Source organism: Neoarius graeffei, chromosome 26 (assembly GCF_027579695.1).
Source record: "Neoarius graeffei isolate fNeoGra1 chromosome 26, fNeoGra1.pri, whole genome shotgun sequence".
NCBI classification, from domain to species: Eukaryota; Metazoa; Chordata; class Actinopteri; order Siluriformes; family Ariidae; genus Neoarius; species Neoarius graeffei.
Genome location: NC_083594.1, coordinates 9,813,956 through 9,837,910, shown reverse-complemented (window position 1 = coordinate 9,837,910; position 23,955 = coordinate 9,813,956). Strand labels below are relative to the sequence as shown.

The window sequence follows — 23,955 nt, the reverse complement described above, 5'->3', positions numbered from 1 at the left end:
TTCCGCGTCTACATGACCGTTTTCAAGGAGGAAATCTGCGTCTATATGGTGACGCATAAATGTGTGGAATTCAATTGGATGTGCATGCCAGGCGGCTAGGCGGTGCTGTGAAAGACCTCCGCTATGTCTGCACGCATGCGCAACGTCTTCCGTCTTGTCTGATCTGCACATCTGCGCCGCGAAAACTTTGACTACTCTGGCTATGGTAAGTAAGAAAGTAAGTAAAAAAGTAAGAGCATACTGTACCCGCCTCTGTTCATTAACGGTAGATATATGTGCAGATTCGGTATAGATGTTCGAAGGACTCCTGGACATTTATTAAAGCTGCCAGAGCAGCTTGAAGGTCCGTTGGATCGATGTAATCAGACATGCTCTTACTTTTTTACTTACTTTCTTACTTCCCGGGCTGGCATGTACAGTATATGACATATGTATGACGTAAACGCGTACCCGACGTGAGCAGATCCGAGCAGAGTTTCGCGTATTGGGTAGTTTAGACGGATATGCAACGGGGGCTGTTTTTAACTTATCCACTCTGGAAGGCGTTTTCAATTTTTTCCGTTTTTCAGCCTCGGAAACGCCGTCCCCGTGTAGACGAAAGGCACTTCCGATAAAATATTTAGTCGTTTTTACCCGACAGTGTCCTCGTGTAAACAGGCCCTTAAAAAGTAACTGTTTGTCTGTTCCTAATGTAACTTGAAAAGTAGTGAACAGATTTTGATGAAATTTGGAGGAAAGGTGAGCCATGGGCCAAGAAACAATTGCTTAGATTTTGATGCAAATCCTGATTTGTGGCTTGGCAGAGGTATGCACTCTACTGAGTCCCTTTCTAGTTTATATTCTTCTCCTGACATGCCAAGACTGTACATAATGGCTCTTGAGCTTCATTTTATTTCTTGATTAATAGACCTTAATCTGGGTGGGGAGAGGGTCACAACAGTAAAAAAAAAATGTATCACCAAACTTAAAAAAAAAAATGAATAAAGATGACCGCCACTCATGGATAAATGGTTATTCAATGGCTCTTGGGATAGTTATTGGTTCTTAGCAACTTGCGTTTCTTCAGGAAATCCTGTGAGGTTCTTTCGACTTAAGGATAAATGCTTAAAGGAACAGTCCACCGTACTTCCATAATGAAATATGCTCTTATCTGAATTGAGACGAGCTGCTCCGTACCTCTCCGAGCTTTGCGCGACCTCCCAGTCAGTCAGACGCAGTCAGACGCGCTGTCACTCCTGTTAGCAATGTAGCTAGGCTCAGTATGTCCAATGGTATTTTTTGGGGCTGTAGTTAGATGCGACCAAACTCTTCCGCGTTTTTCCTGTTTACATAGGTTTATATGACCAGTGATATGAAACAAGTTCAGTTACACAAATTGAAACGTAGCGATTATCTATGCTATGGAAAGTCCGCACTATAATGACAGGCGTACTAACACCTTCTGCGCGCTTCGACAGCGCATTGATACCTTCACCTCTCGGAGCTCCGTATCAATGCGCTGCCGAAGCGCGCAGAAGGTGTTAGTACGCCTGTCATTATAGTGCGGACTTTCCATAGCATAGAAAATCGCTACATTTCAATTTGTGTAACTGAACTTGTTTCATATCACTGGTCATATAAACCTATGTAAACAGGAAAAACGCGGAAGAGTTTGGTTGCATCTAACTACAGCCCCAAAAAATACCATTGGCCATACTGAGCCTAGCTACATTGCTAACAGGAGTGACAGCGCGTCTGACTGACTGGGAGGTCGCGCAAAGCTCGGAGAGGTACGGAGCAGCTCGTCTCAATTCAGATAAGAGCATATTTCATTATGGAAATACGGTGGACTGTTCCTTTAAGGGTCCTCAATTTAACCAAAACTTCAATTTGTAAGATTTTCAATATTACTCAATAAAATTACGTTAGTAATCATTCCAAATTATGAATATACTGTAAATAGTTGATGAGAAACAAGGAAGTAGTGTACAATATATAAAGTGCATTACAAGTCCATTTGAGATCAAGGACATTCAAAGAACCTCTAAAACCATGTCAGTCTTCTTCCTGTGGAGTCAGTGAGGGTGACCTGGGCTTTCACTGACTGTGTGCAGGATATGAAGGAGTCAAAACTCTTCAAACGTGGGCTGGAGAGATAACAGCACACTTATTAAAGAACCCACTACTGTGAGGTTTCATTTTAACAACCTCTCTTATTCTCTAAGGGACACCTCAACTCTGAGTGAAGGAACGAGAAGAAGTTGACAGTTCAGAGTTGAGCAGAAGTTGGACCTGCTTCTCATTAGCACCTCAGCATTGCGCTATTCGTTGTCGATAGTCCATGGTGACTGCTTTGTCTCCTGAAAGTCTCATCAAATTTGCAGACATCAAGGCAAAACTCACCTGAATTAAACTAATCAGAAGGGCTATTTTGCAGATTGAATTCACTCGGAAATTTCCAGAAGGCTAAGGAAAAGATCTTCTGAGACAATGAGATCCAGTGGCGGCTGGTAGTCTTTCAAACAGGGGAGGCTGGTCGGTTATGATATTTCCAGGTTTTAAAAGAAAAAACATCAGTTTTGCCCATACTCTTGCCTCTGATCTGGCTGATTGTTGGCAGCGTCACAAACTGTGAAATAACAGGTTCTTTTGGCCCCTTAGCCTACTGTCCAATATACATGATGGTGGTGTTGGGGGGAGGGGTATATTTTAACATTTTATATTTTAAAATTGTGGCATGTTGTTTAAAAATTGATCATTATTGAAAGCAGCTCTTTGTCAGGAACCTCAGCAGTAACAGCAGAGTGTTCTGGAATAGGCACAAGCATTGAGCTAGGTGCCACACATTTCATTCAATGACACTTTCCCTATATTTTACTTATTTTGACTGAGAAATGTTTTATTGACAATTTTGATAACCCTTCACTTTTAATCCAGGTCTGTAGTGTGAAATGTTCTCGGCTGTGTTTTTGTTTAAAAATGTTTTCCAAATTGTAGCTGTGTTTAATTCATATCCAGAAAAAAAACATATATTCCAATATAATATACTCAGCATAAACATTTTAAATAGATTCTATATTTTTGGTCCATCCATGACATATTACTAAAGTAGCCTATTTACTGTTGTTGATGTGAGTCACTTGCTGTTAGCCAATTCACTTTCTCGTACCAGGAGAGCTGAAAGGAACGAGTATTATTCCCTACCTTTTTCACCAAGTCAATTAGAGGCGTTGGTCTACCCTGCTCTTTAATTTTAATTTTTTCCTCGAAAGGAAGACTGGCAAATGGCTTCGCCAAAATTAAATCAGCAATGCTTGGCATCCGTGCGCAGCTTTCTTGCTAGCTGACTAGCCCCCTCAAGTTCAAGTTCAGTCACTCAAATAAACGAAATTTCTGGAACTAAGATAGCAAACTTGACAACACTATATTTACACTTTATTTACAATGAAAATATATACAAACTAAAAAAGCTGGTAGAAACCGTATGTCGAAATGTAAGCTGATCTCTTACAATACACCACAGCACTTGCGAATCCACATGGGACTGAACTGAGATTCACCGCTACCTGTCTATAGTTGAAACGAGCTGTCAATCAAAGAAAATATCCGGCCGCTTTCACCAATCACCAGTCTCCTCGCGGAAACTGCCATGTCCCTCCCATGTAAGGCTCGGAGTCCGTGGGCGGGCGTTTTCGCAGTATTTGTCCAATGACCGTCTTGCATTTTGAGATTGAAAAGCACATAGCTCCCAAATGCCATTGAAGTCCACTGAGGCTGGGCTGCATCGCGCTGTCACGAGGGGGAAAAACTCACGCACACATTGGTAGAAGAGAGCAACTGGACTTGCTTGAAAAGTCTTGAAGACGTTTTGCCTCTCGTCCGAAAGGCATCCTCAGTTCTGTCTGTCTAATAGGGAGTATCAAGTATTTATCCTCTCATGGATCATCATAGAATCCGAATCAGAATGCTGATGGCTGCATTGTGGGCGGCTGATAAGATGTCATAGACACCCACCTCTGTTCAGTGATGGTCGTTTGAGGTTGACAAAAATGAACGATCCTCTCTGGCTAAGATGTCTGCCAGTTTTCTGGAAGTCCTCTCATACTCCCAGACCAGTGAAGGGAACTCATCCCAAAGTGCGTAGAAACATATCTGTGAAGATACTCAGTCATCCAGGTACATAGTAATCTGTTTCGGCGAAACGTCTTCAAGACTTTTCAAGCAAGTCCAGTTGCTCTCTTCTACCAACCACAGATTACTATGTACCTGGATGACTGAGTATCTTCACAGTCACGCACACATTAAAGTTATAAGGGAATGATTTCGCACTGTAGTGGGTTGAGCACATATATTTCTATGATTCTGGATCTGAAATAGCAATGTTATAAGGTCGGCTATAACATAAGCCTAGCGCAATTCATCCTACACAATGTTCGTCATTTTTAGAGGAGGCTGAGCCTCCCTCGTTGTCTTAGAGCAATCGCCCGTGATGAGATCGGAACATGGCGGCCATCTTAGTAGCAACAGCCATGTAGTAATGATGTATGAATTTATTATCTGGGAAATGTATGACTCAAGCTTCACTTGATTTCCCAAAGTAGGATTCTTACGTTGTTATTTTAGGCTGAGAAGAGTTTCCAGTTGCTCACTCATTGGTTAGGACTTCATTGCCGGGACAGACGGCCATGGCAGTGTACATTTATGTAGGAAGTGACAGATGAATTAACCAATCAGATTTTGATTTATGGTGGGAGGGAACAAAAAAAAGTATCATCCTAGGCCTTTTTGAAGGCCAAGACTAGCTTAACCACAAGTCAGCACCGTCAGCGCAGTCACCTTCCAGCCGGTGTAGTGTTCATCAGTAGTGTTCGCGAATGCTAATAAAAGCAGTCAAGCCAATGCTATTGAGAGCAAGTAGCACAGGCTAACAACCAAGAAACTATTTCTGTCTCCAGAGAAATACTCTTCTTCTATGCTGCACGCTCCCTACAATATTTTTCACTCAGACTTAAGTATTCATTTCCGTGTGTAACTTACTGAGTTACTTTTAAAATCAACATCACCAGCTACACACAACGGAGCGACCTGCCAGCCTGCTGCTAATCCCTTGCAAAATCCTTTGCCTTGTTGCTTTTTTGGTGGCTGGCTACGTTTTGGCTGAGCTCAAATCCCAGCTCCAATAGTAACGCTTTGCCACTGGAAAACAATCAGCGTTGATCAATGATCTGATTGTCTTATAACAAAACATCCTGAAGTATTTCATTCTTCTTCAACCACAGCAATTTGACAGGGTTTTTATTCATTAAAAAGGACACCTTGTCATGATTTATTTTTAAAATCAATTTACAAAATCCAGGATACCATGTTGCCTCAAAGTATAACTTAATTTACAGCTTTACATCTGAGTATTTTAAAGCACTGACGCTGGAGACTCCTTCCATAAATGCTAAATAAACATCTCCTTACATAAAACATCATGTCTGTTAGGACTGGGACTGTTTTGGCCTCTAGAGGCCACTGTTATTTCCTTTTCTGGTCATGTTTGTTTTGGGCCTCTAGAGGTCACCACTGTGTTCTGTGTTTTGTTTTTGTCTTATTGCCTGTTTCCTGCCCCGCCCTGTCCTTAATTAGTTTGTGTATAAATACCCCTCTGTTTGTTCCCTTGTCACGGAGTCTTTTTCCTATGTTATGCTGTTAGTGCTAGTTCCCTCTGTCCCATGTACCTTGCCTGTGTCTTTGTATTCTTGGTTTTTGCTTCTTTCTTTTTGGACTTTGTGGATTTTGTTTTTGACCTTTTTGATCTTCTGAGCGTTTGAGTTTTTGCCTTTTTTTCTTTTTTGGACTTTGTACCTTTTGGATATTTTTATTTTTGGTCTATCTTCTGAGCTTTGGATTATTCTTTTTGTTTTTTTCCCTTAGATTGTACATGGTGTAAATAAACTGTTTTTGATACCTTTCTACTTCCGCCTCACGCCTCTGCACTTGAGTCATTCCCCTGGTGGCCTAGTGGGGGTTTGCTGGATTATCACACCAGCGAACCCCTAACAATGTCAACAATTAAACATTTTTATTTGTTAATTAACCACATTTGTATTGATATAAACCTGCACATTTGGTTTTCAGCCACGACTAGTGTTCTAGAGCTGCTATTATGTAAGGAATAATTAACAGTTATTCCATGAAATCAAGTCGTACCGTATGTGAGCTGACAGCCGACTAAGCACGTAGCACTGAGTTGGCTATAAGCCATGTATGACTAGATTGAGTGGAATAACTTTTGGTCTATCCACATTCACTGGATTTTGAGAAACAGAACATTTAAATTTTTTTTTGCAAATTTGAGAAATAAAAAAAAAAAAAACTTTATACAAAATGTCTGACAAAATCATCTCTGCTTAGAATGTAAGCAAATGAGTGAAATTACAGTAGCGCTTTGTGAAAAATGTGATAATTCTTGAAAAAAAGATACGTTCTTACCATCACATACTTTTATTCCATATTTTGTTGCTTTTTTGTATTTTTTGCAGTTTTGTTGTCAAGTAGAGATTTTATTTTGTCCTCGCTTGGTTCAGCAACGCGCGCCGCCATTTTGTTTTTCTCTAGTCATGGTATATGAGCTGATAGCCTAGTAGTAGAGTAGCCAATCAGAGCGCATGATTGCTCATATCCAGTGAATGTGGAGTGAAGGAATGGTGATATGAAAATAATGCACGGGGGAGATATGGGACAACGTGAATCAGTGCGCTGTTCCCAACCCAAAGTGCATTATTTTTGTATAACCACATGGACTAGAGTGTATTATTCTGCTTATACAATTGCAATTTAACAACAATTGTAAGATTTAATGTTACGAGAGACAAGTTAGATCCTGTTCTCACTTACATTATAGTCACAATAAATAGTCCTTTCTTTATGAGCATCTCTCCTCTCTCTCGCTCTCTCAAAAAATATGGGGTGCCAAGTGTCACCGGGCCCATTCCGTGGACAAAATGCATTTCGTCCATCACAGAATGCATTTTGTGATGGACGAAAGGCATTTCGTGATGGACGAAAGGCATTCTGTGATTGACAAAAGGCATTTTGTGATGGACGAAATTCATTCTGTGATGGACGAAATTCATTTCGTGATCTACCATACTGCATTCTGTGGACGAAATGCATTTCGTGATGGACGAAATTCATTTCGTCCACGAAATGGGCCCGGTGACACTTGGCACCCCATAAAAAAATGCAGCTTATCATTTTCCCGAGAAACCTGCAAACAAACTACTCCGCCCTGAAGACTTGCACGTTTTGCTACAAACCACCGACACTCAAGAATCCTTTCGTAAATGTTAAATTAAATGTCTCCTAACAAAAATAAATAAATAAATAAAATAATCTCATCATCTCATCTCATCATCTCTAGCCGCTTTATCCTGTGCAAGGTTGCAGGCAAGCTGGAGCCTATCCTAGCTGACTATGGGCGAAAGGCGGGGTACACCCTGGACAAGTCACCAGGTCATCACAGGGCTGACACATAGACACAGACAACCATTCACAGTCACACCTACGGTCAATTTAGAGTCACCAGTTAACCTAACCTGCATGTCTTTGGACTGTGGGGGAAACCGGAGCACCCGGAGGAAACCCATGCGGACACGGGGAGAACATGCAAACTCCGCACAGAAAGGCCCTTGCCGGCCACGGGGCTCGAACCCAGACCTTCTTGCTGTGAGGCGACAGTGCTAACCACTACACCACCATACCACCCCCTAAATAAAATAATAATAATAATAATAGAATGTAGAATGACACCAGATTGACTATTACAGGTTTGACGTTGTTAAACACTGCATTTATTATTAGTCTGAGTTTTTGAGATTATGTTCAGTCTGCTGGACACGTCCCTGTGTACAACATACAGTGGTGCTTGAAAGTTTGTGAACCCTTTAGAATTTTCTATATTTCTACAGAAATATGACCTAAAACATCACCAGATTTTCACACAAGTCCTAAAAGTAGATAAAGAGAACCTAGTTAAACAAATGAGACAAAAATATTATACTTGGTCATTTATTTATTGAGGAAAATGATCCAATATTACATATCTGTGAGTGGCAAAAGTATGTGAACCTTTGCTTTCAGTATCTGGTGTGACCCCCTTGTGCAGCAATAACTGCAACTAAATGTTTCCGGTAACTGTTGATCAGTCCTGCACACCGGCTTGGAGGAATTTTAGCCCATTCCTCCATACAGAACAGCTTCAACTCTGGGATGTTGGTGGGTTTCCTCACATGAACTGCTCGCTTCAGGTCCTTCCATAACATTTCGATTGGATTAAGGTCAGGACTTTGACTTGGCCATTCCAAAACATTAACTTTATCCTTCTTTAACCATTCTTTGGTAGAACAACTTGTGTGCTTAGGGTCGTTGTCTTGCTGCATGACCCACCTTCTCTTGAGATTCAGTTCATGGACAGATGTCCTGACATTTTCCTTTAGACTTCACTGGTATAATTCAGAATTAATTGTTCCATCAATGATGGCAAGCCGTCCTGGCCCAGATGCAGCAAAACAGGCCCAAACCATGATACTACCACCACCATGTTTCACAGATGGGATAAGGTTCTTATGCTGGAATGCAGTGTTTTCCTTTCTCCAAACATAATGTTTCTCATTTAAACCAAAAAGTTCTATTTTGGTCTCATCTGTCCACAAAACGTTTTTCCAATAGCCTTCTGGCTTGTCCACGTGATCTTTAGCAAACTGCAGATGATCAGCAATGTTCTTTTTGGAGAGCAGTGGCTTTCTCCTTGCAACCCTGCTATGCACACCATTGTTGTTCAGTGTTCTCCTGATGGTGGACTCATGAACATTAACATTAGCCAATGTGAGACAGGCCTTCAGTTGCTTAGAAGTTACCCTGGGGTCCTTTGTGACCTCGCTGACTATTACACGCCTTGCTCTTGGAGTGATCTTTGTTGGTCGACCACTCCTGGGGAGGGTAACAATGGTCTTGAATTTCCTCCATTTGTACACAATCTGTCTGACTGTGGATTGGTGGAGTCCAAACTCTTTAGAGATGGTTTTGTAACCTTTTCCAGCCTGATGAGCATCAACAATGCTTTTTCTGAGGTCCTCAGAAATCTCCTTTGTTCGTGCCATGATACACTTCCACAAACATGTGTTGTGAAGATCAGTTTTTGATAGATCCCTGTTCTTTAAATAAAACAGGGTGCCCACTCACACCTGATTGTCATCCCATTGATTGAAAACACCTGACTCTAATTTCACCTTCAAATTAACTGCTAATCCTAGAGGTTCACATACTTTTGCCACCCACAGATATGTAATATTGGATCATTTTCCTCAATAAATAAATGACCAAGTATAATATTTTTGTCTCATTTGTTTAACTGGGTTCTCTTTATCTACTTTTAGGACTTGTGTGAAAATCTGATGATGTTTTAGGTCATATTTATGCAGAAATATAGAACATTCTAAAGGGTTCACAAACTTTCAAGCACCACTGTATGTGCTGTTAGTATAGAAACAACAATGGAACTACCGGTGCTGTTCTGGAAAAATCCTGCACACCTCTTGACCAGTCATAAATAAAGGAACAGTATTACACAGCGTACCGTACAGTATACACAGGATATCTGAAAGGTCAGGAACCAATGGGAATATCTGCAAAAAACATGACCGAGGCTGAGACTGAACATGTGCAGCAGATGTTGTTAATAAATATAAAATTAAGTCAGTGAAGTTTTACTCTCATTAGTCGCTGACTTTTTGGACACTCGGTTTAACATGAATACAAAAAGTGAAAAATTGTGATGCATTATTAAAAGCAATCCCACACAACTAATGAACCGGAATAGGAACAAAAGTATTGTAAAAGTACAGTAATGTACTGTATCTATCCAGATCTGCATATCCAAGCTAACCTGCTGCCTTACAAGGAAGAACAAAAAAAGATGATCATGCAGTATCAAAAAAAAGTTTGTACACCCCATACTGTACTCATTCATAGGTTGTGTGTTTTGACTATTTTCTACATTTTTGAACAATACTGAAGACATCAAAACTATAAAATAACATCTGGAACATATATGAAATTATTCTGTCCACATTCACTGGATATGAGCAATCACAGGCTCTGATTGGCTACTCTACTACTAGGCTATCAGCTCATATACAGTGAATACAGAAAGTGAGTAGAGAAAAACAAAATGGCAGATCGTGTTGGTGAACCAACCAAGGACGAAATAAAAACTCTACTTGAAAACAAAACCCTCCAAAAATAAAAAAAAGCAACAAAATATGGAATGAAAGTAATTGATGGTAAGAACATATATTTTTCTTGAAGAATTATGATTACTGCATTTTTCACAAATTGCTCCTGTCATTTTGCCGGTTTGTTTACATTCTAGGCGGAAATGATTTTGTCAGACATTTTGTATAAAAGTTTTTATTTATCAAATTTGCAAAAAACAAATAAAAATGCTCAGTTTCTCAAAATCCAGTGAATGTGGATAGAATAAAACAGTTATTCCACTCAATCTTGTCATACGTACATGGATTATAGCTGATTCGGTTATAGCGATGCGCCTCATCGGCTATCAGCTCATGTACGACTCGATTTCATGGAATAACTTAATTACGTGGTCAAAAAAAAAAAGTTAAACCCCAAAATATTTCATTTTTTAGATTCTTCAAAGTGTCTAGCCTTTCCCTTGATGTTTTTAACACTATTGGCATTGGCTTAACCAGCTTCATGAGGTCATCACCTGGAACGCTTTTCAATTAACAGGTGTGCTTTGTCAGAAGTTAATTAGTGGATGAGTTTCTTGCTTCTTAGGCCGAATCCCATTTCACCCCTTGGACCAACCCCTTAGCCCTTCCCCTCCATTTTGCGCGTTCACGTGAAGGGGTAGGGGCATCCCAATCCCAGTTAACGCGGAGGGGTAGGGGAAGGCGTAGGGCTTCTGTACCCCTCCAAACGGAGATTTTCCTGGAGCAGACTCCGAACGAAGGGGTTTGAGTGATTTCCCACAATGCCATGCGGATTTCAGCGAGATTTCATGCGGATTTCAGAAAGATGGCGGTTCCCGCGGCGAAAGATTGTCATAAATGTATTTTCTCCATTATTTACGTGTTTTAAGTTGTTATCCAGAGGAAACACGCCGCTTGATTCGCTTTCGAGCTGAGAATGAGCAGCGATTTCTGAAATCCAAGCTGCTGCTAAAAAGCTTTGGGAGTGAGTATTGTTTTCGGTTGCTTTACTGCGTACATTTTGTTCTGTTATTCTCGCTTTTATTGTTTACATGAGTGTTCTGACACCTCATTCTGTCGGATGTGGTGCACGAAGCGCCAAAGATATCCCATTCAGTGGTGTTAGTTAACAAATCACACCCCGCCAGCAGAGATTTCTGCCTCTGACTGTAGCGGCTGGTCGCAGCCAATGACGCGTCGCGTTTTGCTAACGTAAACGCTGACGGAGGTACGCGATGACGTATGCGATCGTTGAAGGGCTATCCCAATACGTAAGGGTTGAATTTCAAGCCCTATCCCTTGTAGCTCAGTTTCAAGGGGAAGGGCCAAGGGGAAGGGGGAGGGGAAGGCGGAGGGGTAGGGGTAGAAATTAGAATTGGGATTGGGCCTTAATGAGTTTGAGATCAAACAGTAAATATAAAACATTAAATTCAACACCACAACTGTAGTAATCCATATTCTGTCAAGAACCGTTCAAGTAAGTAAAGAGAAACGACATCCATCACTACTTTAAGACACGATGTGACAATTAATAAAAATAAAGAAAAAAACAAACAACATTGAATTACTGTTGAAGGTGTGTCCAAAGCTTTCACTGGTATTGTACATTATTTCCATTCAAAAGTTCAGTCGACCTGTACAGCATGATGTATGAGGTTGTTGTTTTTTGTCACATCTTGATAAGGTCAGAATGAGCAAAAGCAGAGAAAGAAAGAAAGAAAGAAGTCTAACAGCAGATTATGGATACACATGCTGCAGTGTGAACTCTGCTAAACAAATCAATCAACTGATTATGGGGTAATCATATCATCCCATCCATTTTGGTTGATATATGGAACAACCATGCTTGCAAAATCTCATCTCATCTCATTATCTGTAGCCGCTTTATCCTGTCCTACAGGGTCGCAGGCAAGCTGGAGCCTATCCCAGCTGACTACGGGCGAAAGGCAGGGTACACCCTGGACAAGTCGCCAGGTCATCACAGGGCTGACACATAGACACAGACAACCATTCACACTCAAATTCACACCTACGGTCAATTTAGAGTCACCAGTTAACCTAACCTGCATGTCTTTGGACTGTGGGGGAAACCGGAGCACCCGGAGGAAACCCACGCGGACACGGGGAGAACATGCAAACTCCGCACAGAAAGGCCCTCGTCAGCCACGGGGCTCGAACCCGGACCTTCTTGCTGTGAGGCGACAGCGCTAACCACTACACCACCGTGCCACCCTGCTTGCAAAATATTAAAGAAAAAAATTATATATATATACACACACACATTTTTCACTCGTTCATTATTGACAGACTGAATGATTGTGAAATCACATATGATGCCATTAGATACTAGATGTCCATTGAGACTGCAATTATTTACCATGAATACCCAGTAAGCACTGGTCATAGGCTCACGATAATTAAGTTCCTGCCCTTTGGACACACCACACACTGCTACTCCTGATCATGAATGAATGAATCAATGGAAAGAAAAAAAAACATGAATAAATAAAAATGAATAGGAATGGTCTGATAATGGCAATTACTAATATTGTACAAGGATAAATGAAAAATGAATAATATATGTATTATATAATATGTGGCACAGTATATGAATATGATTAGGATTATAATAACTCATATAATAATAAATAAAATACAACTTAAAGTATTCAATTATGAAACAATTAAAAAATATTTTAAAAATTTAAAAAAATTATAATAAAATCAGCAGGCGGCACGGTGGTGTAGTGGTTAGCGCTGTCGCCTCACAGCAAGAAGGTCCGGGTTCGAGCCCCGTGGCTGGCGAGGGCCTTTCTGTGTGGAGTTTGCATGTTCTCCCCGTGTCCGCGTGGGTTTCCTCTGGGTGCTCCGGTTTCCCCCACAGTCCAAAGACATGCAGGTTAGGTTAACTGGTGACTCTAAATTGAGCGTAGGTGTGAATGTGAGTGTGAATGGTTGTCTGTGTCTATGTGTCAGCCCTGTGATGACCTGGCGACTTGTCCAGGGTGTACCCCGCCTTTCGCCCGTAGTCAGCTGGGATAGGCTCCAGCTTGCCTGCGACCCTGTAGAAGGATAATGCGGCTAGAGATAATGAGATGAGATGAGACATTTGTTATAGCTATAAACAACTGATTTCATTTAATTTTTTATCAAGGAGCAAAACAGATTTTAAAAATGAACAAAACTTTGTTGTAATGTTAGATATTTTTGTAGTAAAATCTAGTAGCCTTTATTTTTTCGACACACAGCAGTACGAGTGTCCTGAGAGCAGTGTAATCAGCGAGATTCATTTTGTGCTCATGTCTGTGTTTGTAGCCAATTAGAGAGTCGATGCGCCAATTTAGTTTCCGTTGCTTAAAACTGTTACTGTTTCACTCCGCACATAAGACAGCACAGATGTTGCACTGGTTGTCACACAGCACTAAAGACCAGTTGAACATCTGTGCCATGCTGCATGACGATACAGTCACACGCCATTACGGACCAGTTTAACATCCACTTTTATCACATTTAGCTCTTAGAGTGATGAGAGGAACGGCTGGGCTTTCAGCTTTCACAATTCTGGGCAAGCTTTAAATGTGTGCTGGCGTTATTGTGCCTGTTGCCGTGACATGGTCATACCATCACGAGTTTAATGCTGAAATCCAGTGGACTCGGAAAGTTCCAAGTGGATTTTCTCCAGTTCTGATCGAAAACTGTTCCACTACTTTGGCTGGGAACAACATGGATATCCAGAGCAAGGTCAGATTTACTGTATGTTTGCCTCGTCTCTGGATTTAAGAAACCTATTCAGAAGATTGACATGAATTATTTTTCTGTGATTGACAGAGAAATGACACATAAGACTGTTGTCATGAAAATTACATTCCAATAGAAGAAAAAAAACAACAACAAACAAACAAAAAAAAAACCCAGAAAAGCTATATCGAGTAAAATCGAGTTGTTTTATGTGTAGAAAGAGTAATGCAAAGGCAATTTTCTTGACTATTGACTGTGAGCCGCCATATTGTTGTGATATACGAGAACTGATGTCAGGTCGATGTTCAACAAAGGCTTCCTTTGCACTTTTATAATTTGTCCAAGTACAAATGATGCATCGTTTTCACCCAGACTGTCTATATTGTGTTCTTTGTTTATACATTCTCAGGAAAAAAACAATACTCAACCGTGGCGGGTTTCTCAAAAGCCTCATAACACTAAGACCATCTTAACTAGGAGAGAGAGAGAGTGTTCATTGTGCTGCTCGCTCGACCATTTAACGACGATCTATGTGCTACGATGCTTTTGGGAAACTCGGCACTGTACTGTTACTCGTTGCTACATCAAGCGTACACTTTAACATTAGACTGTATTTTTTCCTACAAAGGTGCGTCTAGTTCTCTCAAATCATTTTAATGGTAACCTCATACACGATCAAGGCAAGGGAGACTTGAATACCAGATTGATGAAGACAGATATGGGTTACTTGGTATCAGGTATTGACGAAACCATGTCATGCTCGATAAACAAATCATACCTTCCATGAGTTGCCATGGCGACTTGCACCCAGTGATAGGAGTATCATGATACTTTTAATCCGTCACTGTTGGTAACTGTCTTGACAGCTGCAACAAGTTATTTTTTTATTTCTCTGTTTAACGCAATATACATAACACACCATAAAAATGCATGTTTCTGATTGGCTGTCACATTTTGTTGTCTGTCAGAGGCTTGTAGTACTCTAGTCCGACTCGTGCCCTAATTTTAAGGACTCGTGACTCGACTTGGACTTGAACACTGATGACTTGGACTCGTGCATTAACTGCATTCAGACTCGTAAATTGGAGATGAGGATTTGGATTTTTTTTCTTTTTTGCAAAATGCCATAATAATTTGGCATAAAATCTTTATATCTTGGATGTATATGAGCATGGATGCTTAACATTAGTGCCACCAGACTTCATCTCATTATCTCTAGCCGCTTTATCCTTCTACAGGGTCGCAGGCAAGCTGGAGCCTATCCCAGCTGACTACGGGCGAAAGGCGGGGTACACCCTGGACAAGTCGCCAGGTCATCACAGGGCTGACACATAGACACAGACAACCATTCACACTCGCATTCACACCTACGGTCAATTTAGAGTCACCAGTTAACCTAACCTGCATGTCTTTGGACTGTGGGGGAAACCGGAGCACCCGGAGGAAACCCACGCGGACACGGGGAGAACATGCCACACAGAAAGGCCCTCGCCGGCCACGGGGCTCGAACCCAGGACCTTCTTGCTGTGAGGCGACAGCGCTAACCACTACACCACCATGCCGCCCGCCACCGGACTTTTCCTAAATATTCCTGATAGAAGACACCTTTTTTGGGAATTTATTGTAGGCATGTATGTAGATGTATGGGACATACATCTTCACACTACTCAAAGCTATCAATGTGTTTTAGACTGTGTGTGTATGTATGTATGTATGTATGTGTGACAGTGGTGTAATTTGTATTGGACTCGACTTGCATCAATAGTGGACTCGACTCAGACTCAACTCGAAATTTTCTTTAATAACTTGAACTTGAACACTGGGAACTCGAGACTGGACTCAGACTCAAGGTTTAGTGACTTGACAACACTGGTCTGTCATTTTGTTTAATATCACAGTGCTGGGCGGCACAGTGGTGCAGTGGTTAGCGCTGTCGCCTCACAGCAAGAAGGTCCGGGTTCGAGCCCCGTGGCCGGCGAGGGCCTTTCTGTGTGGAGTTTGCATGTTCTCCCCGTGTCCGCGTGGGTTTCCTCCGGGTGCTCCGGTTTCCCCCACAGTCCAAAGACATGCAGGTTAGGTTAACTGGTGACTCTAAATTGACCGTAGGTGTGAATGTGAGTGTGAATGGTTGTCTGTGTCTATGTGTCAGCCCTGTGATGACCTGGCGACTTGTCCAGGGTGTACCCCGCCTTTCGCCCGTAGTCAGCTGGGATAGGCTCCAGCTCGCCTGAGACCCTGTAGAACAGGATAAAGCGGCTACAGATAATGAGATGAGATCACAGTGCTGTTGAATTTACGAAGCAGGAAGGAGTGTAATATGGAGTTCAGTTTGTGCCAAAAGCTTGAAGTGAAATAACACCTACCAGCAAATGTTATTTATGAAAAAGGTACAAAAAAAATGCTTTTTGAAAAAGCAAATCATGAGAATTATTTTTTTCCTCCTCAAAATGATCCACACTGATCCTGCTTGAATTTTGCTTGGATCTGTCAAAAGCTTTTGACACAGTAAACCACACAATTCTGCTGAATAAACTATCTTCAGTGGGTATCTGTGAAGATGATCTTAAATGGTTTGATGCCTATTTGACGTCAAGATATCTATGCACTTCTTGTGGTCTAGAACTTTCAGAGCCACTACTATGCAGCCTTGGTGTGCCACAGGGAAGTATTCTTGGTCCTCTCTTGTTCATTATTTACATTCATGATCTTTCTGACGTTGTCCAACATGCACAAGTATCTCTATATGCTGATGATACAGTCCTGTGCTATTTCTCTTCTTCAGTTGCTGATATTGAAGATAAGCTTAATGACGATCTCAAGATGGTTGGCGATTGGTTTAAGCGCAATTATTTAACTCTGAATACATCCAAAACTAAAGCCATGCTGTTTGGAAGCAAACGGGAAACTAACAACATCTCCATATACATACAAGTACATCTGAAGGAGATTGAACGTATGGAGGAATTCAAGTACCTTGGTATCGTGTTTTCAAGCATGTCTTGGTCCACTCACATTGAAAAACAGATTTCCAAAATCAACAAACACCTTGGTCTTTTGAAGCGAATTAAACATCTTTTACCTCAACTTGCTAGACTGTTGTACTTCAATAGTTTAGTTCTAGCGCTCTTTGATTATGATGATATCGTATGGGGAGATAAAGACAACATCATGCTGATGCAATCTCTTCAAACCCTGCATAACAAAGCCGCCAAGATCATCCTGGATCACCCTCTACAGTCCTCAGCATTTGATGCACGGAAGGAACTCAACTGGGAGGAGCTCACACAACGCAGACTCTACCATCGATGTCTGTACGTCTTCAAATGTAAAAACAACTTATTGTCATCTGATCTTAAGTTGACTAAGTTGAATGAACATGGTCATTATACAAGACATGGGCATGAGTTTCGTCTACCCATTGTTAAAACTAACTGGGGAAAACAAAGAATCGTATCAAGCCATTAAAGAATGGAACAATCTAAGTGATGATATCAAATTGTGCTCCAAGATTTCTGATTTTAAATCTAAATTTTCCTGAACTTTGTTATTGCATATGATTATATTTTACATTATTACATTTTTACTAGGGGCGGCACGGTGGTGTAGTGGTTAGCGCTGTCGCCTCACAGCAAGAAGGTCCTGGGTTCGAGCCCCGGGGCCAGCGAGGGCCTTTCTGTGTGGAGTTTGCATGTTCTCCCTGTGTCCGCGTGGGTTTCCTCCGGGTGCTCCGGTTTCCCCCACAGTCCAAAGACATGCAGGTTAGGTTAACTGGTGACTCTAAATTGACCGTAGGTGTGAATGTGAGTGTGAATGGTTGTCTGTGTCTATGTGTCAGCCCTGTGATGACCTGGCGACTTGTCCAGGGTGTACCCCGCCTTTCGCCCGTAGTCAGCTGGGATAGGCTCCAGCTTGCCTGCGACCCTGTAGGACAGGATAAAGCGGCTAGAGATAATGAGATGAGACATTTTTACTAATTTTCTTCAAGTTTTTCATATTTTTTGCTTTATAATTCTAACTTTTTATTAACTTGTTCCAACTGAATAGTAATTTACTTTACTTATGTAAATTGTAATTAGTTTTACAGGACCTTCTTGAAAATCACTTTGGTGAAGAAGCATCCTGTCAAAATATCATTAAATGAATAAAAATTTTTTTTTCCAGTTCGATTTTCCAATGGGCGGCACGGTGGTGTAGTGGTTAGCGCTGTCACCTCACAGCAAGAAGGTCCGGGTTCAAGCCCCGTGGCCGGCGAGGGCCTTTCTGTGCGGAGTTTGCATGTTCTCCCCGTGTCCGCGTGGGTTTCCTCCGGGTGCTCCGGTTTCCCCCACAGTCCAAAGACATGCAGGTTAGGTTAACTGGTGACTCTAAATTGACCGTAGGTGTGAATGTGAGTGTGAATGGTTGTCTGTGTCTATGTGTCAGCTCTGTGATGACCTGGCGACTTGTCCAGTGTGTACCCCGCCTTTCACCCGTAGTCAGTTGGGGTAGGCTCCAGCTTGCCTGTGACCCTGTAGAACAGGATAAAGTGGCTAGAGATGATGAGATGAGATTTTCCAATGCAACTTACTTGGCTTCTGGAATTTTTTTTTTTTACAGGAGGTGTGTCTTAGGTGTTCACCTAAAATCTCTACTGGACAAGTCTCTATTCTCCCCAATGTTTTTGGAGGAGAAACTAACAGAAGTCAAAGTCAACACACATATGGGACAGAAGACCTAAGAAACCTAAGTTTAGTGTTCATTCATTCTGTCAGTAACAGCACTGAAAACCTGAGTTCAGAGCAGCCTCCAAACATGGCTGCTCCAGACTACACTTCCCAAGCACCCTTCATCTCCGGAATTCTTGGAAGTACACGTGTTTCCCATTCCCCCATAATTACTTCCCTATATAAGCCCAACACTCACCATGAAGTATTGTTCTGCATCCCTGTGCCTGATCATACCAAGCCTTCTGACTTTGTCTCACTTCATTTACGTTTATTGCCAACTTTGTTTACTCGCCTGCCCTTTGAGATTCTGTTTGGGAATCGACCAACCCTTGCCCGTCCCTCACTACGTCTTCAGATTGCTGTACTGGATTTGGTTACCAGTTTGTTATGCACCTGCTTTCCCCTGCGCTTGCATCTATAAGTGCCTGCACCCTGACACGCTCATTCATTCATCTTCTAGTATATCGCTTACCCATTGTGGGTTGCAGGTGAGCTGGAGTCAATTCCAGTTGACACTAGATGAGAGGTGGTGTACATCCTGGACAGGTTGCCAGGGGCTCATCAGAGAGACGAACAAGCATTCATTCACACATTCACACCTATGGGGAATTTAGAGTAGAGTACACACAGTTGACCAAATCCATGTGTCTTCGGACTGTGCGAGGAGACCGGAGAACCCCCTGTAGGCATGAGAACATGCAAACTTCATACAGAAAGGCCCCAATCAACCATCCATTATGGGTAACCACTTATCCTGTGCAGGGTTGCAGGCAAGCTGGAGCCTATCCCAGCTGACTATGGGCAAGAGGCAGGATACACCCTGGACAAGTCACCAAGTCATCGCAGGGCTGACACAGAGACAAAACAACCATTCACACCTATGGTCAATTTAGAGCCTCCAGTTAGCCTAACCACATGCCTTTGGACCGTAGGGGAAACCAGAGCACCTGGAGGAAACTCTTGCAGACACGGGGAGAACATGCAAACTCCACACAGAAAGACCCCCGTCAGCCACTTGTCTTGAATCCAGAACTTTCTTGCTGTGAGGCAACAGTGCTAACCACTACACCACCATGTCACCCCCCAGGCAACTATCAGGATCAAATCCAGAACCTTCTTGGTGTGATGTGAAAGACAGTGCTAATCACTATACACTCAAAAATTCAAAGTCCCTCTCACGCCAGAATCTGGTCTTCCCAGGCGATCTCCAGTCCCAGTACTAACCAGCTCTTTGAGGCATATGGGTGCAGTGCCGATCTCCGTTTCAATAGCCCTCGGCCTCTAGCCTATACAGCTAGGGTTACAGTGGGGGTCTAGTCCTCTGGTAACCCCAAGAGTTTGACTTCCTCACTCATATCTCTATTGCAGCATGCCTTGCAAGATGGTAGTAGGTACCATTTTCATGATGGTCTTTGGTATGACCCAACCGCGAGTAGAACTCGTGATCTCCCAATCGAGAGGCGGACATGCTAACCACTAGGCCATCTCATGGTCAACCACTACACACTGTGCCACCTTAAGTTTAGTGTTGTTTTGGTATTTGGAATCTGCACAAAAAAAAAGTACAGTGCAGTTTGTGGTGTTATTGCAGTTGCTATGTAACCCCCATGTCATTAATAAAGTAGGGTTACAGTGGGGGCATACTTTTGAGGACTCCAGCTGGCATACTTTAAAAAAACAAACAAACAAAAACAAACAAACAAACAAACAAAACCCCTCCATCATCCCTAAATATATGGCCTGATTCCCTTAATTCTGTTAATCACCAGTCTTCTTTGCCTTCTGAAGCCTTTTGAATGTGTTCCAGATTTTCATTGCTTGCTTTTTCCTCGTCAGGTCTGGAGCATAGCCGTTGAACAGTAGTGTTCATTAATGCAAACACACATGGCTGTGATCAGCAATGGCACAGAGGCAGCGGCGCTCCCCGGAAACACAAAAGAAACCCTCTGTTGTGAAAGACTTAATCGAGCCGAATGTTCACACTGCGCAATATTCCGAGCCTAATAAGTGTGAAGTGTCCAGCTGTGATCCATTAAAGCATGGCACTGACCGGCTCAACATCACGCCAGGATTCCCAGCTGAGATGCTACAGCTGGATTGCTTTTCACTTCTTTGACATAAATGATATTTTGAAGCTCTAATTAAATACATTACAGCATGACAGACATCCAAGCTTAAAGCAACAGCTTGCCTTTTCTGTGTGATCCAGTTCTGCCATAATGAACATAATTACAGTACTTAAACCTTGACCAGAATGCAGCAATATGCATGAAAACAATGAGAGCTTCAGTGGTACTCACCCTGTACCAAACTATCTCTCGCAATCTGCCGTCGGTCTTGAAGTTGCACTTCAGCGTCACAGTCTCTCCCACAACAACAGGTGGTAAGGGCTCTATTGTGACTGTTAAATACCCTGCAGAGCACAAAGAGGTGCGGTTAAAACAGTGTTCAACTACACACACACACTTGTACCCATGGCCAGATGGCAGTGTCGTGATTCAGAGTTCAATGTATTGAACAGATCGTGTGGACAACATGTTCAAAGCAACACAATCACAAAGATGCTGGATAGAACAAGTCCCCCGTCCCAGAAGAAGAAGAAAAACAAAAAGCAGCATGATGTGTAAAGATGAACTAAGTCCTTTAATAAACAGGATCTAACATGTCCGTTAAATCATTTAACACAAATTTACATTAAAAACATTTAACAAAGTGACAAATGCTCGTCAGAATTGATGTCTTTTTAATTATGAACCAAAAAAAAAAGAAAAAAACAACCAAGAATAAGTAGCACGAAGCCAAATGACCAACATGGACAATGTTTATCTTTCATTTCATTCTGAATTTTGAACATGTTAGGACCAGGTTCCTTTACCTTTATTGACATTTAGAAATGTGTTGTCACTCAGTTTTTGCGAATTTGTGAGGGGTCCCCCTCCCCAACATGGATTAAATAATGCTCCTTATCAGTTACTTATGCAAATGTCATTTAAAGTAGAACTGAAGGCAATTTTTTTATTATCAAAATTCTATTTCTCATTTTATTAAATATCGGAATGCATTTCTGATCGCTATTTTGTCGCTGCTATAGCAAGTTATGAGTGTTTGAAATATGCTCTGTAATATATCAGTCCATATGTCAAAGCGATGGCCGTAAACGAGATTCGTTGAGACCTGTACGAGACATCGTAGAACGGAAGTAAAACGTACAGCGGAAATCAAAGTCACCAACATCTGCCAACGTTGTCAAAAGACGCGTGCGCCCTCTTTCGAATCCTGATGGAATCAAGCCGGAAGTTTTGTTTGTTTTGATAGCAATCAGGAAAGTTTGAAAAAAGTAGGCAGTAATCGTCATTTAAACTCGTTTTTGTGCAATATTTCGTTTGGAAAACAGTTTTCAAAATGGCGGCGCTAACACCTGGCTGACACCTCTTCACGTTTCGAAGTCTCGCACAAGTCTCGTGAAGATTGCGCGGATAAGCGACGCCTGCCGTGGACCAAACGAACTAAATTCAACACGGCTGAAAACCGAATAGGCCGATAAGTATAATATTTAATTGCGATTAGTTGCCAACACGAGTCACGATATAAGGTTACTAAAACCGAAAACGTAACTGAATAACATGTTAATTAAGAAATAAAGTAAGGTTAAAAGTGACTTCAGTTCTCCTTTAATACAGTTGTTGATGTTCTTTGTTACTCTAAGACCCAGCCTCGGCAAAATCGTAAGGTGTGAGTTTTTATTAAAAATTAGCAAAAGCTCAAAACACAGTGAATGATCGAAGGAGGAGTACCAATAAGTCAAACACAACATGGCTCAAAATTTAGCAAAAGGCAAGACTTCGCTTTGTTCTTGAAAGAGGACAATTCAGTCATTCCACAAAATCAAGTCGGACATACCGGTACAGTATGCGCCAAGTTGGCTATAAGCCATGTACGACGAGATTGAGTGGAATAACGGTTTTATTCTATCCACATTCACTAGATCTTGAGAAACCGAGCATTTTTATTTTTTGCAAATTCAATAAATAAAAGCTTTATACAAAACGTCCGATAAAATCATTTCCGCTTAGTATGTAAACAAACTGGTGAAATGACAGGAGTATTTTGTGAAAAATGCTGTAATAATTCTTGAAAAATAAAAAAAAAGAGAGATACGTTCTTACCATCATTTTTTTTTTTTTTTTTGGGGGGTGTGTGTTATAAAGTCACCGAAACTGGATGGAACAAAAGCAGGTGATGTTTGAGTATAACCGATAAGCCACAGCATAAATGTTTCATTCAATGATTTCACCTGTTCATGTTTCATACCCATAAATCAACCCATTATTTTGTTCCAGAGAATTGCATAATGAAATGAACCCTCAGAGAACAAAATAAAAATTACTTTACTATTGGATGGATGGTAAATTGGATTCACAGGCATCTGTCTTACTTTAAGTGCTGTCAAGGCTTGCGTGCATACATACCGGGGAAACCTTCTGCTCACATTAAAGTACGTCAATCTTCAAGTAAAGCTGAGAACAAAAATATTTTTTAAAATATTTAAAACTTTTTTTATGTGTTAAATATTGATATTCAATATTTAAATATAAAACATTAACATTAAACTTACATATTTTATACTGATATTTAAAATATTAAATATGTTTAATATCTAAAATAATACATTTTAGAATAGTTAAAATCACCCACGTGCAATGAACCGGTGCTACAGGTGCTCTAGCCCCTGCCCCTTTTGTGTTTGCTGTCCAAAGTGCCCTTTTCATAGGGACTGTTTCGTTGTTGTTGTTTTTTTTTTAATATTTGTAAAAGATAAGTTAGCTCCAACATCAATATTCTCTACAATTTGACAATAATATATGAAATTATAGATTTATAAAATAACGTTTTTCTATGTAAATGCAGGCATCAATCCGTGACGTCATGCATTCAGTGAGCCTCCGTGCAGAAAGCACATGCAGGCGGTTGACAGTGGGAGACAGTGCGAGGAACGGCATGGTGAGGTCACACTGAAAGTCTCCTTTCATTTCTTATCTGAACATGCAATATTGTGCAGCTTAGAACACAACAGTAAATGTGTAGGGTTGTTTATCGTTTAATGAAGCCGCCTAGGCTATATTTAAACCGTTTGCTCCATCCATTTCATTAACGTGGCAGATTCGGAAACTTTAGTTTGAACGACGGCGTTAATAACATATTCTAGCAGCTTCGAAAACTTAAGGCTAAATGACGACGTCCACAACATATTCTATCAAGACACACAGAATGTT

General features: G+C 41.3%; 1 protein-coding gene across 1 annotated transcript in view; it reads right to left on the bottom strand.

The window, feature by feature from the left end:
* The window catches only part of igsf21a (immunoglobin superfamily, member 21a), a gene marked incomplete at its 5' end in the record, with an annotated part of 652,865 nt that overhangs the window by 391,159 nt on the left and 237,751 nt on the right, over window positions 1–23,955 (bottom strand). Inside the window, one exon of the mRNA XM_060909758.1 lies at window positions 20,983–21,095. Within this exon, the coding sequence (XP_060765741.1) occupies window positions 20,983–21,095 (113 nt within the window). The remainder of the gene's footprint in view (window positions 1–20,982; window positions 21,096–23,955) is intronic.